The 16,543-nt window shown below is 45.2% G+C and overlaps 1 protein-coding gene across 9 annotated transcripts in view; it reads right to left on the minus strand.

Annotated features, from left to right (window-relative positions):
- KIF21A (kinesin family member 21A) overlaps positions 1 to 16,543 on the minus strand; it is a 100,682-nt gene that overhangs the window by 12,880 nt on the left and 71,259 nt on the right. For 4 of the 9 annotated variants that reach the window (XM_081023446.1, XM_081023445.1, XM_081023449.1 and 1 more), the window contains 5 exons: positions 15,412 to 15,466; positions 13,747 to 13,970; positions 5,688 to 5,798; positions 4,986 to 5,114; positions 2,178 to 2,216 (listed from right to left, as the gene is read on the minus strand). In XM_081023446.1, the coding sequence (XP_080879572.1) occupies positions 2,178 to 2,216; positions 4,986 to 5,114; positions 5,688 to 5,798; positions 13,747 to 13,970; positions 15,412 to 15,466 (558 nt within the window). The remainder of the gene's footprint in view (positions 1 to 2,177; positions 2,217 to 4,985; positions 5,115 to 5,687; positions 5,799 to 13,746; positions 13,971 to 15,411; positions 15,467 to 16,543) is intronic. The other 5 variants (XM_081023448.1, XM_081023452.1, XM_081023453.1 and 2 more) reach the window with 3 other exon arrangements.

Raw genomic sequence — 16,543 nt, forward strand, 5'->3', positions numbered from 1 at the left:
CCTTTACAGAAATTGGAAGTATGAATGGGTGCTTAGACTGACTGGATACATAAAAAACTGACCCAGGGATGGAGAACCCCATACCATCTGAATGTTGTGGGTATTCAACTCCGATCAGTCCCAGCCAACATAGCTAATGATCAGGAATGAGACAAGTTGATGACCAGCAACATCTAGAGAGCAACAGGTTCCTCCTCATCCCTGAACTAAATTGACTTTCAGTCTGCATGCAGTTTTGGGTTCCATTAACAAAAGCGTTGCATCCATGGCAGAATTAACAGTAGTTAAGTCAAAGCTAAAATGCATTTTATCCTGTCAAACGGGGATACCAATACGCCTTGAAGCCTCCTTAGTGGGCAGAAAGGTGAGCTCTGTGTGTGTGTGTGTGTGTGTGTGTGTGTTAAATTTAATTTAAGTGAAAGTATTAAATTGGATGCCAAGTCAGAAGGAAGTGAGTAGCATATACATTTTGAGAAATGCAGTCGAAGTTATCCTGGCAAGAAATGTATAGTCAAGGTAGATGCACGCAGCATGTGGAGCATTTAGTCTTCTAACCTGATGTGGCACTTAAGGAAGAATTGGACCCAATTCCAGATTTTCCTTACAAATGCAATTGCTTTTGAACAGGGAAGAAACTGAATTCCCTGCTGCTTTGAAGCTCCAGCATTTCGGACACAATAAAGGATTGCAGAGATGCCTATTGAAAGCCCAGTGACGTTGCTTGCTTTTAAAAAAAACCACACACACACCCTAAAGTGGACTGTAGACATGCATAGTGCAAACCAGGTATCAGCAAGAAAGAGAAGAGTAGAAGACTTCAGCAGAATTCTCAGGTGACACAGCAGAGAAGAGGTTACATATATCCTTTGAAAGGGCAGTGCATAGGTTGTGTGGCTGATACGCAATAAACTAACATAAAAACAACAACTACAAGGAAACCCTTACAAATGACCGTACTGGAGAGAGAAAGGGGGATGACTGTCCAAAGTACTGTGACAAACATCAAGGAGAAAAAGTGGGATGTGCTGAGAGATGCGCACATTGACCTACTTCCTCGGTTTAAATGATGGAGGAGCTGTTGCAGGCAGAGGAGCTGTGTGTGCAATATAAAAGCTCACACACAGCTGAAAAATATGAGAATACAGTTGATCCTACCCATGGCCCCATCGCACTGTACTTTTACAGCTTTAAACAGCCACGGCTTCCCTCAAAGAATCTGGGAACTGTAGTTTGTTAAGGGTGGTGAGTGTACTTAAGACAGCCCTATTTCCTTCACAAAGCTACAGTTCCCATGGAAGAGGGATTATTGATTGTTAAACCACTCTGGGAGATGTAGATCTATGAGGGGAATAGAGTTTTCCTAAGTACACTCAGCACCTGGAACAAACTATAAATCCCAGGATTTGGTACGGGGTGGGGGTGGGGAGAAGCGATGGATGTTTAAAGTAGTATGACACTGCTGTAAATGTATAGTGCATACAGGGCGAATTTGTCTGAACATGTAATCTGAATTCAGGATAATAAGAAATGGAACTCCTATCCCTTTCTGTATTCGGCTCATTTAGAAGTTGCTTATATATCTCCTAGCCTCTTTATTTATAGAAAGGAAACACAGTTATCTCTGCTCAGTACCTGAGCTGTAGGAAATAAAAATGCTAGTAATTACTGCTATTTGCTCTTTTTTGGTGAAACAGATTTTCCCCTTCAGATATGTTATTCTGCCCATCTTTAGAATACAATATTATTGTGAACAACGGCACAGGATATACGAAAAAAAACACACCTGACTTTTACCACACAGTTCAATATAGCTTTTCGCTATCAACAAAGCAGATTGAGGACAACAAAAAAGGTGTATATTGACCTATCGTGTTTTCCAGGGATTTAAAAGAAAGAAAAAAATGTGTTTAAACAAAAAGAAGTGAACCACACACACACAAATTTTTGCCCACTGAATGCTATAAATAGTACACATGCTGGACAAAGAAAAAACCCACACCAAATGTTTCACGTTTCCATCACAATAAAAATAAAATGATGCAAGGAACATATGAATGTTTTGGAGGGGACACGGAATAAAGAAAGCCATGCAGAAAAGAGTTAGTTAACTTAAGAACTGCAGTAAGGTATTAAACGTATCAATAAGATTCCAGAAGATGGAAAGGAGGAAGAAGTACCTGTGCACCTCCGATAGAGAGGAATCACTTTCATCAGACCTACAATGAACGGTGGTAGGATTACGGAAAAAGAATACAGGCATCAGCAGAGTAAAGATTCCATTGCAAAAAGAATGAACAATCGCATCGCTATGTAAGGAGGCTGCACCACTTTGCAGACTTTACTGAGTTTAGTAACTCTGGGGGAGTGAGTCGCAAAATCTGTATCTTTCCCCAGTTACTGTTCATATCACAGAGACTCTTGTGCAAGCCATTTCCAGCTTCCTCAAGAATTCTTACAGAACTCGGTTGGGGGAGATCTTGATAAAATGGCTGCAACGTGCCTGCTTGCGTTTATGTTAATTCGTGCATGCATTATGAGCGGGGCTGGTATCTGCTTTGGAACCATGTTCAAAATTACAGTTATCTAGTTTAAAATAAAAAAAAGATGTGTGTTTTCCCCAAAAAAACTAAATTGAGATTTGGTCGTGTTATTTTTGCTTTTCACTTTGCAATGATTTAAAAATCATCCGGATTTAAAACATAGCAGTATTCCTTTAACAATTAAGGATATTGAAGCCTTCGTTTTGATAAGAAATCTAACGTGCCAAAATTTTGATTCTGGGTTACAATTGCTAAAGCTCAAAGCATACAAAACAGCCGTAAATGTCAATAGGTTGTATCCAATTTAGCCATACTCATTGAAATGAATCCGCAAAGTTAGCACAGGTCCATTGTTCTCAGTGGATGTACTCTGAGCAGAACTTAGTTGGATACAATCCAGTATTTCAATTAGTGTACTGACAGCTTTAGAATGGTTACTACTTTTAGCTGGTATATAAAAGAGCTACAAGCATGGGCTACGGGGACATTTGCAAGCAACTGTTAGAGATATGTATAGTAGCTGCAGACTTGCCGGAGGAAACATTAGATCGCAACAGCAGAAAGATCAGCAACAGGAGTAAAAAAAGAAAAAAGCCACCAGCCTACAATCAAAAGCTGAGAGTTAAACAAAACTGGGCAGCGTTTGAAGTTCAGCAATCTTGCAAGAGAGATTCTGGATCAACTCAAACATGTCGTCACATGAGAAAAATAACACTTGGAAGCTAGCGGCATTGAGATGTCCCTCTCTGGGTCGTATCCTATGCCAACAGCTCTACCCTAAGACATAGTTACAGGTAGGTGGCCGTGTTGGTCTGCCGTAGTTGAAACAAAATTTAAAAAATTAAAAAATTCCTTCCAGTAGCACCTTAGAGACCAAGAAAGTTTGTCATTGGTATGAGCTTTCGTGTGCAAGCACACTTCTTCAGATAACTAAGTTTGTCATTGGTATGAGCTTTCGTGTGCATGCACACTTCTTCAGATAACTAAGTTTGTTATTGGTATGAGCTTTTGTGTGCATGCACACTTCTTCATGTGCATGCAGACACGGAAGCTCATACCAATGACAAACTTAGTTGGTCTCTAAGGTGCTACTAGGGACACGGGGGCGCTGTGGGTTAAACCACAGAGCCTAGGACTTGCTGATCTGAAGGTCAGCGGTTCAAATCCCCATGACGGGGTGAGCTCCCGTTGTTCGGTCCCTGCTCCTGCCAACCTAGCAGTTCGAAAGCACATCAAAGTGCAAGTAGATAAATAGGTAAGGTAAACGGCATTTCCGTGTGCTGCTCTGGTTCACCAGAAACAGCGTAGTCATGCTGGCCACATGACCCGGAAGCTGTACGCCGGCTCCCTCAGCCAATAAAGCAAGATGACCGCCACAACCCCAGAGTCGGTCACGATTGGACCTAATGGTCAGGGGTCCCTTTACCTTTACCTTTAAGGTGCTACTGGAAGGAATTTTTTATTTTTTTACCCTAAGACATGTTGTTTATGGGTGCTGAATAAGAGCACCTGGAAAATTCATTTGTGTAGGAACACCCTAACTGTAAGAATATTGACACCCGCCGAGTCGCTGTGCTGTTGAGCCTAGCAAAGAAGTACTCTTGAGACCTAAAAGGACACGGCATGGAAAAACAGACGGTGCAAGCTGAAAAGGCCACTTTGCCCCACAACTGCCTTGAGATGGGCTGGGGTAAAAGAAAGCCAGAGAGGATCAGGCAGTGGTGGATGGGTGGTTGGGCGGTGAGCATGTAATGGCAGCGCCCTTCTCAGCTGGTCTGCTGCCTTGAAGCAACCTTCTCCCTGCGCCTCTTGAGCAGGCCCCAGCCCTGGTTTAGAGGGAATATAACTCATATATAAGGGACGCGGGTGGCGCTATGGGTTAAACCACAGAGCCTAGGACTTGCTGACCATGTCAGCGGTTTGAATCCCTGCAACGGGGTGAGCTCCCGTTGCTCGGTCCCTGCTCCTGCCAACCTAGCAGTTCGAAAGCACGTCATGTGCAAGTAGATAAATAGGTACCATTCTGGCAGGAAGGTAAACAGCATTTCTGTCCGCTGCTCTGGTTTGCCAGAAGTGGCTTAGTCATGCTGGCCACATGACCCAAAAGCTGTACACCGGCTCCCTCGTCCAATAAAGTGAGATGAGCACCAGAGTCGGCCACGACTGGACCTAATGGTCAGGGGTCCCTTTACCTTTAACTCATATAGAAGCACAAGAAATAAGATTCATCAGGAAACAAGAGATGGAACCGTGGCAATTCCATGCCATTTCTAAAAAGCTACTTTGAGGGGTTGGGAGTGGGGACAAACAAGAGGAGAAATAGCAATTATACTTTCAGTCCCTGGCCAGAGAGAGCCAGAACATTAACATTTTGTAGCTATGTTTTCAGCTTATTATGTGCGCCTTGGGCGATGTGGGAATCTGGTCTTTCCCTTTGCGACTTACTTATCCAGCTGAACTGATGTGTTTCCCTGAGAAACAGTGAGACGACTAAAAACATTCAGTTCATTACGGGGCCGGCTTGGTGGGGAGGAAGGAGGTGACAGACTAGCCTCTGAGGTTCCAGAATCTGAGCTACAAGAAAAAAATCAAACATTAAAAGCCTCTTCAAATTAAAAGGAAAAAAAAAGAAAATGAAATTGTTAGAGAGGTTAAAAAAACTAATGAAACATGCCTCAGAACAACTCATTGGTGCCCTGCTTGCTTAATTAAGAAATGCAGTTTGCATGCTCCCCTGGCAGAACAGAAATATAATCCTTACACAGTTATTTTTAAAAATCTGCTGGCCACACGATGGCAGTGTACTCAAACATTTATTGATTTTTAAAAGTTAAGCAATACCTAGAAAAGGGCAGAGTAAAATGAAAGAATTCAAGGATGAAAAAATATAGGGCTGTGTATCTTTCAAAGACATTGAAGCCTTAAAAAAAACCCAAATAATGACAGATGTTGCATTGATATTCAATGCAATGAAAAGAAACTTCTTGAAGGAAAACAAGTATTTATCTATTGCATTTATATCCCATTTTTCTTCCAAGGAGCTCCAGGTGGCGTACATTTTATCTTGACAACAATGCTTTCAATATTTGTAACTCTCAAGCAACATTATGTTTATTAATATACAATATCTATACATATATATCTTACTGTTTTTGCTCTTTTGACTTTGGTTTATCTGGAGATTTCTCATAGGTTTTTCTCTTTGATAAAGGTGAGGGTTCTGGTAGTTTCTTTTCTGTCAGAGATGACTGCCTAGACCTGAGAGAACAGAAAACATCGCCTATTTCTTATTCACTGTATTTTATTTTCTTTCTTTTTACACTCTGAGTTCCAATTCTATACAACAGAAGCAGACAAAAATAAATAAACGAATAAACATGTTTTGAGGTAAATTCACAAGTATGCATTTAAAAAACCAGCAGAATGGCATTAGGAGCTTTCGAGTTCCCTTTGTCCAGCTGCTCTGACTGTTCTTCATGTACGACATCTAAAGTCCATGCTATCGTTGTCCAAGTTTCCAAATTACTACTTCATTTTACCCCAGTCACAAGATTTCAATGGAAGCTTTGTATATATTCAGTTGCAAGTCAGAGCTGGTTCATATATGCATTGCTTATCACTTGATTCCTGAATGGGTAAGTAAAGTCTATAATGGGTAAGTAAAGTCTATGGGACGCGGGTGGCGCTGTGGGTTAAACCACAGAGCCTAGGACTTGCCGATCAGAAGGTTGGCGGTTTGAATCCCCGTAACAGGGTGAGCTCCCGTTGCTCGGTCCCTGCTCCTGCCAACCTAGCAGTTCGAAAGCACGTCAAGTGCAAGTAGATAAATAGGTACCGCTCTGGCTGGAAGGTAAACGGCGTTTCTGTGCGCTGCTCTGGTTTGCCAGAAGCGGCTTAGTCATGCTGGCCACATGACCCGAAAGCTGTACGCCGGCTCTCTTGGCCAATAAAGCGAGATGAGCGCCGCAACCCCAGAGTCGGTCACGACTGGACCTAATGGTCAGGGGTCCTTTTCCTTTACCTAAAGTCTATAAACTTCCAGATGTTGCCAAGAGAGAATTCCCATTATCCCTCACCATTGACCATGCAGGTTGGGGCCAATGGGAGTTGGGAGTTCAAACAACACCTGGAGTTTCTCCATCCCTGATTAAAATAATTTCTATATGACCTCTTTACTTAAGTATCAAAGCGATGTGCACATTAAAAGACATGGCAGTATACAAAATAAAAAATAATTAAATATTAAATACAAAACTATATATAGAATAAAATGCAGGCATAGGCGGGATCTCTCCCTAGATGCCAATATGAAATTCTCTACACTAGGCACCCTTCCCAATATTTAGGTTTCATGTTTACATATAGGAAGCTTTTTTCTACTTTTGATGGAGGAACAGCCAATCACTGCAGTCTGAGCGGTGCATCCCAGACACAAGTATTTTTTCACCTCAGAGGGAGGGAGATCTAAGAGGCCACCTTTCATCTACTTGTAAGTAGTCACACCTTTAATTTTTGAGCTGATATGTGAAGTAACTGTAGAACAAGGCATCTGCAAGGAGGAGACAGGAAACTGTGGTTTGAAGTCGGTTTGTTTCAAATAAAAAATATGGCTAAAATTATCCACAGTTTGTTGGGTGTGCAGAAATTCAGGAGCTTTTACTTCTGGTTTTGATGAACCATAGTTTGTTGTTATCTTCTGCATTGTGGCCATAATGCCAAAATGAAGTCATGTGGCATCTTAAAGACCAACAAATTTATTGTGGCATAGGTTCCTGTGGAGTGCGCCTGATTAAATGTGTTAAATCTTTAAGGTATCACAAGACCCCTTCTTGTTTTTGATGTAACATACTAAGATGGCCAGCCTCTGGAAATAATGCTATGAAGATAAGGGACTGAGGCAAAGACAAGCAGAGTCGCCTACCTGCAAATTGCTTGATGACACAATGATGTTTTGGCCCACAGGGGTCTTCAGAAGCCCTTTTCAAAGCTTTACAGACACCCTTTCAATCTCTGAAAATGCCATTTTCCCAGAGCCTTGCCCTTACCTGCTCCACACGTGACATCATTTATGACCTCTTGCTCAGTGATGTCATACATGACGTCATGTGCGGGGCAGGGGGCATGGCTTGACCCAAAAAGGCCTCACGGGCCAAATGGGGAGGGGGCAACTGGTGGCCCTGATTAGGCAGGTGAGCCAGAGATTCCCCATCCCTGACTTTAAGCATCTTAGGTGTACACCCTAAAATAAATTAAAAGTGGTTCTCAGTAAATCAACCCCTTCTAAACACTTTTGTATTTGTTGTGGAAACTAAAAGCAAACAAATATTGCACTGGAGCAAAGGGAATCGGTACACTGACTTCCAAAACTAAAGAAATGCGTTAAAAATTGCAGCAGTGGGGAGGGGTCAGATTACCTGGACCCTGGATTCCATGGCAAAATAACTGATTTTTGTAAGTTGTGTGATGCTCGAAGATCATCACTCCTCTATCAAATGGCCATCCGTTTAAATCTGGTCCCCCTAAACGGCACATGCCTCCCTGATATTCCAGGGGATTTCACTCACCTGAGCGTCAAATCAAACAGCGTCCTCGATTACCTGTTGGTCTCCAGTGATCTACTTAAGTGTATTTCCACCTTTAAGATTGAGAATGTACAATCTAGTGATCATCTTCCTCTGGTAGCCAAGCTTTCCCTGAACTGGCAGTCGGAGGCCCATAGACATGCGACCCAGATGGTAACCAACGAATCTCTCCAAGTAAGAGGAATCAAATGGTCGGAGACCCAGGCTCAAAGGTATCAGGAATTCTTTCAAAAAGAAATCCTCGGGCCCCATTCCAACATAGGCTCTGCCTCAGATGAGCATAGCATAGTGTTGAAACGCTTCCACCATCATACGACTGATCTTACGTCCTTCTTCAGGTTACCACCCAAAATATTAAATCGAAACGAGTATACTTACGGTGCCCCCTGGTATAATTCTCAGTGCAAACAAGCAAGACAGCGCCTTCGTGCTATATATAATGTATATAAGACCTCTGATGCATCTACTCTGCCAGCTAGTTATGCACAAGCCAAGCAAGTTTACAAACGCACGCAGAAAATTGCCAAACGTGAGTGGCAACAAAATCGCTGGCAGGCCTTGATTACTGCTTCAAAGCCACATAGATCCAGGGAATTCTGGTCTTTGATTAATAGAAGGGCAAGGAAATACCCAAGGGCTGTCATCCCAGCACCGACATGGGAATTGTTCCTGAAGAAATGTTTCTCACAGGCAGATGCCCCCTCCGACCATCTGATGCATCTGTTTTCCCACCTACCTATTTGGCCTTCCACCGATCCTGACGAAATAGCTAAGCTAATAGCCCAGCTGAAACCGGGCAAAGCCCCAGGGCCCGACCTGATCCCTGCTGAAGCCATCAAACTACACCCAAAATGGTGGGCTGGCATCTTGGCCAAAACCTTCGACGCAATCAACGCTTCCGGTCTCATCCCCAAAATATGGAAGGAGGCCATTATAGTACCAATTCATAAAAAAGGTTCTCCAATGGAGCCGGAAAACTACCGCAACATCAGCCTCCTCTCGATCATAGGGAAAATTTATGCCAGCTTTTTGCTGACTAAACTATCGCGATGGGTAGATGAGACTAACCAGATTGGCCATGAACAAGCAGGGTTCAGAACTAAACGTTCTACAACTGATCATGCGATAGTTCTTTACCATCTGGCACGGAAGTACTCCTCCCCTCCCCGGGGCTACCTTTGTGCTGCCTTCTTAGATCTAAAGGCAGCCTTTGACAGCGTTCCTAGAAATATTCTTTGGGAGAAACTTGCGAAACAGGGCATCGATAGAAGACTCCTATGGCTTATAAGTCAGCTCCACGAAGGTACCCATGCCAGAGTGAGACTTACTCCTGCGGGCGACCTCACAAATTCGATACCAATAAACAAGGGAGTGCGCCAAGGATGTATACTGGCTCCCTGCCTATTCAACCTATTCATCAGCGACATGCGAGCACCCCTAGTCAACTCATCTCCAAGTACACACGCGCCTAGACTAGCGGATTACCGCTGTCCACTCCTTTTATATGCGGACGATGCGGTAATTCTATCTTATACACGTGTTGGACTAACCAGAGCTCTGAAGATCTTTGCCACGTATTGTCAACTCAACCAATTAACCATCAACCATGTTAAATCTAAGATTCTGATTTTCACCAGAAGTCGGAGATTATACGAATGGAAGCTTGGCGGAGCAAAAATAGAGCAAGTCCTAAAATTTCAATACCTAGGAGTTATTTTTCAATACAATTTGGGGTGGAAAGCACAAATTCAACGCCTACTTAATAAGGCCAAAACTCTGTCATATGCGCTCCTCCGATTTTTCTTTTCGGATGGAGCTTTGCATGTTCCCTCGGCCCTAAAGGTGTTCAAGGCAAAAGTGGTTACCGCGCTTGCCTATGCTGCCCCGCTCTGGGCCGTGATGACAGATCTTGCTCCTCTTGAGACTCTGCAAAACCAATTCCTACGTCGGATCCTAATGCTTCCCCTGTGCGTAAGTAACGCAGCCATGCGACTAGAATTGAAGATCGCATCCCTAGAAACCTGCCTGTGGAAGCAAGTCTTCAGTTATTGGTTATCATTGTGGCATAGATTACCAGACCATTACCTTGTCCAATGCTTATGGCGAGATGAATTCTCCAGCCTTTGGACTAGTAGAATTCATGCCAAACTCCTGAGTTACGGAATCTCTCCCTTAGATTCCCTAAAACTAGATCAAATCACTGCTCAAAGACTGATCCGCCAAAGACTGGATGACATCGATTTACAGCGAAATTATACGCTGGGGGGAGGTGTTTGTTCGCCCCAGAACATTGGTATTACTTTAACTTACTGCGTTCCATCATACCTCTCCTCCCTTTCGACTGTTGCCCATAGGCTGGCCTTCACCAAAGCGAGGTTTAACGTTTTTCCCTCCAATGTTCTGAGACATAGATTCTCAAAGGGCCAAGCCTCCGCCATGTGCGAATGTGATAAGGAGACGCCGGAGTCGCTTCAGCACATTATGTTCACTTGCCCCTTGTTCAACGGGCCACGGGCAAATTTGTTGGGATCAATCATGCAGAAACTAGAGGGTACCCCACCAAAATTCCACCTTGCCCAAATCTTGCAGGATAAGGATACCCATACGACCCTGAAAGTGGCTAGGTTTCTGGTCGCTGTCCTTACCCAAAAGCGTTGCCAAGGAGCACTACAAGCTAATTAAGGCGCAGTATGTCATTCCATCTCATAGTATTTTATTGTTACAGTGGTGTTTTAGCGGCTGTTTTTACCCACGTGCACAAGCTGTTATTTATGTCTTGTTTTTTTCTGTATGGGCCTATGGCCGTAATAAATATTATTATTATTATTATTAAGATCATTGCTGGGTTTTCAGTCTTTACTCTCTACTGTTTACCCTGAGTAAAGCATTTTTTTAAAGAGTGGTTGCAAAAGCATTGAAGCCAAGACTATTAATAACAGTGCCTCCCAGGAGCATTTTAATGCTTCCTTCTACTGCCACAAGCAACATGCATAAAAAGTGAAATTATTAGAAATCATTCTGAGCTGCTTGCTGCTGCAAAAAGAATCAATAGCTTTATTGTAGCAAGAAGATTAGGTAGGGCTCATCCCTGAAAGGGAGGGTGAAACGGATTATAGAGATGAGGTGGAGCGGCTGACAGAGTGGTGCAGAGCTAACAACTTGCTCATAAATACAAGGAAGACAAAGGAGCTTGTGGTGGACTTCAGGAGACAGAAGAGCAACGTCCAGCCACTTTTGATTGATGGGGTCTGTGTGGAGAGGGTAACAACGTTCAGATTTTTGGGCATTGAATTACAAGAGGATCTGTCCTGGAGTGTCAACAAAAGGGGGCTTGTGAAGAAGGGCTTGTGAAGAAGAAGCAGAGACTGTACTTTTTGAGAATACTAAGGAAAAACCATCTTCCGCAGAAACTGCTGCTTGCCTTCTATCACTGTGCCATTGAGAGTGTGCTCACTTATGGCTTATGTGTGTGGTACGGAAGCTGTACTACCCAGGACAGGATGGGGTTGTGCAGGGTTGTTAAGGCAGCAGAGAGCAATGTTGGCTGCCCACTCTCCACCTTAGAGCAGATTTATGCCACAAGGTGCCATAGGAAGGCACTGGACATAGTAAAAGATCCATCGCATCCTGGTCACTGTCTCTTCGAGCTCTTGCCGTCGGGACGGAGATACAGGACGATGAAGACAAGAACGAGCCGTCTTAAGAACAGCTTCTTCTCCAGAGCGATCTCGGCCCTGAATGGGAAGCCCGGACTTTGAAAGTCATCTAATCTCCCTTGCTGTATTATACTGTATTGATTAATTAGAGTTTTTATGGAGCAGTCAAGTAATTTCATTGTCCCCGAAGGGGGCAATGACAATAAAGATATTATTATTATTATTATTATTATTATTATTATTATTATTATTATTATTATTTTAATACAGGAAGTTACACATATTTTTCACTGTTCGCAATTTAGTTAATTTTACCAAGATCTTCCTCATATATGTGAGGGATTTGTATCTAAAAAGTTCTGTGTTATTTTACATTATCTAGTTCAAAATTCCTTTGTGGTGCAGGAAAAAGATTCCTACACGCTGTGGGTTAAACCACAGAGCCTAGAAGGTCAGCGGTTCGAATCCCCACAACGGGGTGAGCTCCCGTTGTTTGGTCCCAGCTCCTGCCCACCAAGCAGTTCGAAAGCTCGTCAAAGTGCAAGTAGATAAATAGGTACCGCTCCGGCGGGATGGTAAACGGCGTTTCCGTGCGCTGCTCTGGTTTGCCAGAAGCGGCTTAGTCATGCTGGCCGCATGACCCGGAAGCTGTACGGAGGCTCCCTCGGCCAGTAAAGCGAGATGAGCGCCGCAACCCCAGAGTCGTCTATGACTGGACCTAATGGTCAGGGGTCCCTTTACCTGCTAACTGCTAACAGTAGTCTCATGAACCTTAATTAACCAATACCATTTACATATAGAATGCAGCTCATGTTTGGAAAACAAGTGGAACGCTTCATGGGGCGTTTGCCTAAGCTGTCAGTCTCAACTTTCTGTGTTCCATCATATGCAGCAGCAAAAATGAAGTATGATATTGCTAGGGTCCCAAGATATTTTAAAAACACATAATGGAAGTTCACTTCAATGGGGAGATGGCCAATGTTTCCATTCTGTTTGTGGACCGACTTCACCTGGCAGAGACCTCTAGTAACTTAAAAGAAAGGGCAGCCTCCGCCACAACCGTCCATAGTGTTTTAAAGCGTCTTCCCAGACTTCAGGAACAGATTTTCAGGGGCCTGCTATCTAGGCAAGTGGGTGCTTCTGCTGGATCATATGAGCAGATCAAATGAGTGGAAGAGCCACATCGGATATGATCTAATGCAGGGATGGCCAACTCCCAAGAGACTGCGATCTACTTTCAGAATTAAAATCTGAGAGTGGTCTACCCCTGTCTTTTTAGGGTTCAGCTCAAAGTTGTAGAGCTTTTTTTGGGAGGAGAAAAGCCTCTTTTGGGGGGGGGGTTAAGGTGGGTGCAGGCTTCTTTGGAGAGGGGAGTTCCGTTTTGGGGGGGGGAGAGGCAAGGGAACTAGGGGTTGAGTCACTCACAAAAACATTGCTATGGATGACATAGAAGCTCCGTCTTCCCTTCCTGAGTTGAAACAACAATGGAGTGCAGGACAAGGGGGTGAGGCAGAAGTCAGATTTACCTACGCAGAGGAAAGGGAGCCAGAGATCAGCCACGATCTACCAAAACATCATGGGGATCTACCAGTAGATCGCAACCGACCTGTTGGACATCCCTGATCTAATGGATCCGCTCCATTCAAAGTATTTCAGATAGACTTTAAAACAATTTGGTTTTACAACAGCACTAAAAAAAAAAAAAATCTTGCAGAAACTGGGGCTTATGGTACATGAATTAGTGCTTACCAAAGGGGGGAAAAAGAAAGATCAACTTAAAAAACTAAGCAGCCATTTTGAGGTAACAGCAGAGCAGAAGTTAGAGGGTGACGACGGTGACAGATTTTCCCTGATGAGATCCTAATTAGCACTCCAGGCAGAGTTCATAAAAAGCCACGGGTCATTGCAACCTAGCAATCATGCATGTTAGGGTGCCAAACGAAAGTTAGTGCATTGTGTGAAACTTACATGCCGGCAGTCTTAGAAGGCAAGGCTGCCTGCGAGGCCTCCCTGTCCCTAACAGCAGGCTCTCTCAGGTCAATGTTCACTGCACCTTCCTGAGCTTCTGCAACAGGCGGAAGAGGGCCAGCCATAGCCGTGCTATCTGCACTGACTTCAAGGGTTATGTCACTGGCTAGGTCACTGCTATCAGCATAAAGCAATTCCATCTGGGTCGTCGTCCTACGGCGGGCCTGCAATCAATTGGAAGAGGAGAATAAAAACACTTTTGCATGAAGCACCAAACGGTTTGCATATATTGTATGTGTGCTGGATCCCAGGGTCCTTATCCCTAAACCCTGCCTGACTACAATTTAAAAATACAAATCTGCTCCATTTTACTTTGTTATTAAAAAAAAACAAAAACTGTCACCATTACTAAGTACCAGATCTTCTTCCAGATTCACCTTCAGTACCTGGACAGAATCAGGATTCCCAAAGCAAGCTTAGGAGCCTCCCTAGTTTCACTGTAGCCCAGACCGCTGACAGACACATGCAATGCAAAAAAACCCAAGCTTAGTGCAAAAGTCATTTCTGCTTTTTTGGTGGGAGAGCTGATTTGCACAACATGTTAAGCCAAACTAAGGCTGTACCAGTGGCGTAGCGTGGGGGGTGCCAGGGGTGCCGGCCGCACCGGGCGCAACTTCTGGGGGGGCGCGCTCGCTGCCTCCGGAATCGCCCAGAGCCCCATGGCAGCGGCTCTCAGCGCTCGCTGCGGAAGGCGCGCCAGGCAGCCCCTCCTCACCGACGGGCAGCGTTCGCCTGCGGGGCTTGGCCAGCGCGCAGGGCTGGCCGCATGGAGTTGCCGGGGAGCCGCCGCCGCCTGCCATGCCGCCCTGGCTGCTTCAGCCGCGTCCGACAGCCGGCTCGAGGCTCCTTCCGGCCAGGTCTCCCGATGGGGTGCTGCGGGCGGAGGCTTCGGCACCAAGCGCCACGCCGCCCACCCGCCCCGACGGGGCCCGCCCACCCGCGCCGGAGGCTGGCCAACCCACTGGCCCCAGAGGCGCCCCCTCCCCGCGCCAGAAAGAAGCCGCGTCAGGGCTAGCCGGGCCGGGGAGGGAGACCGAGAAGGCTGCGCCGCAACGCCCAAAGACGCGCGTCTTGGCGCAAAGGGGCCCACGGCACCCAGACGCGGAAGGGACCCTCTCCCCCTGACCCGCCACTGAACTGCAATTCCCAGCTCCCTTGGCAAATCCCAGTGCCCAATCCCCATGCTTTATTTGAGGCAGGGGTCCTTTAATTGCAAAAACAACACCACGGAGGGCAGTAGTCACTACGAAATTTGCCCCAGAGTAGAGCCGTCAGTATTAATGACCATGGTTAGGGGTTAGGGGGCGCAAATTTCTTGCCTTGCCCCGGGTTAGGGGGCGCAAATTACTTGCCTTGCCCCGGGTGCTGACTACCCACGCTACGCCGCTGGGCTGTACAATATCAGAGCTCACAGCCTCTTCACTCCTCTCAGGTTCATTTTAATCTCTCGCTAAGCCATAGATGGGCTCCTGGTGTCAAGCAAACCAGAAAGGTTGCAAAAATTGTTTAAACGGTACTTGTATTTGGGGGGTGGGGGTGGAAGGAGGTAACAGAAGATGCCATAACTGCACAAAAGACTGCTATATTAGTATCCACACATCTTACCTTGTTTTTAGGCTTGACTTCGCCGCAAAGCTTCATGAGGTCTGAAGATAAAGAACTGTAAACGAAATTAGCAATTTAGCGGGGATCTCTGAGAAACAAGGCAACTCCCTCCCTCCTTGGGCAGCTAGCCATGACAGCAGCTACAGAGAAACAGCTTTGAGTGTTATTTCATTGTTAATACCTACACATAAATAAACAGACTTCTCTCACCCAAGCACATAGCTTTCTACTAACTATGACTTTTGAGCTGACTTTACGTTAGTTCAGATATGCAAGGCTTCACTTGACGCTACAGTCGTTGGGAGATCATAGTGCACGGCACCCTTTTTCAGCCTGAAGGTGGGCTGGGTGGCCCGGAAAATGAGATGGGTGGGGGGAAAGGCTCAACATGTTGTTCCCAGCAGCAGGAGGAAAGGGAAGCTGCTGATATATTTGAGGCAGGTCTCAGGGCAAGGGGAAAGGGAACCAGGGGTGAGAATTGGGTGAGGAAGGAAAGATGGTTTGAGGGAGAAGGAGAACAGAGTATAGCAGGAAGGAAGAGGGGAAAAGAAGAAGCTGAGACAGCAGAGAGGGAGAGAGATAAGGAAGATTTGCCACAGAGGAGGAGGCAAGGGACTGGCAAGCCTGAAGAGGTAGGAGAAAGGTTTGGGGAAGGCGACTATGCTACAAAACAGACATTTAAAGCGAGAGGTGAAGAAAGGGGTACCCAGACTGGCAGAGCAAGGGAGCCACCAGACAGTGTCTGAAGTGAAGGCAACACCTTGGAGCTCTGAGGACCTCAGAGCTCTTCAGAAAGGATAGGAAACTTATCAAAACCATCTTCAAGTGAAGAGTAGGCATGTCTGACATGGCCCCAAATTTTGGGTTTGTTTCCGGAGTATGTAGAGGAAGGACAAACAAAGGGTGTGATTGGCCCAGGAAGTTGGTGAAGCAGCCGCTGTAGGGGAGATAAAGAGATTCGAGGTTCTTTTTCATTCCGTTATCTGGGAGACCCGGCTAAAGCCAGGCCTCCCGGTTTATGGATATGTGAAAATAAGCCAAGGGTTGGAGCCAAACAGTGTTGCTGCTAGTTAGAGGGGGAAGTTCACTATTCTTGCGAGTTACCCCCTTGCCAACTAGCTCATTCCTCAGT

Source organism: Podarcis pityusensis (assembly GCF_964106645.2).
Source record: "Podarcis pityusensis genome assembly, chromosome: 10".
Taxonomy (NCBI): Eukaryota; Metazoa; Chordata; class Lepidosauria; order Squamata; family Lacertidae; genus Podarcis; species Podarcis pityusensis.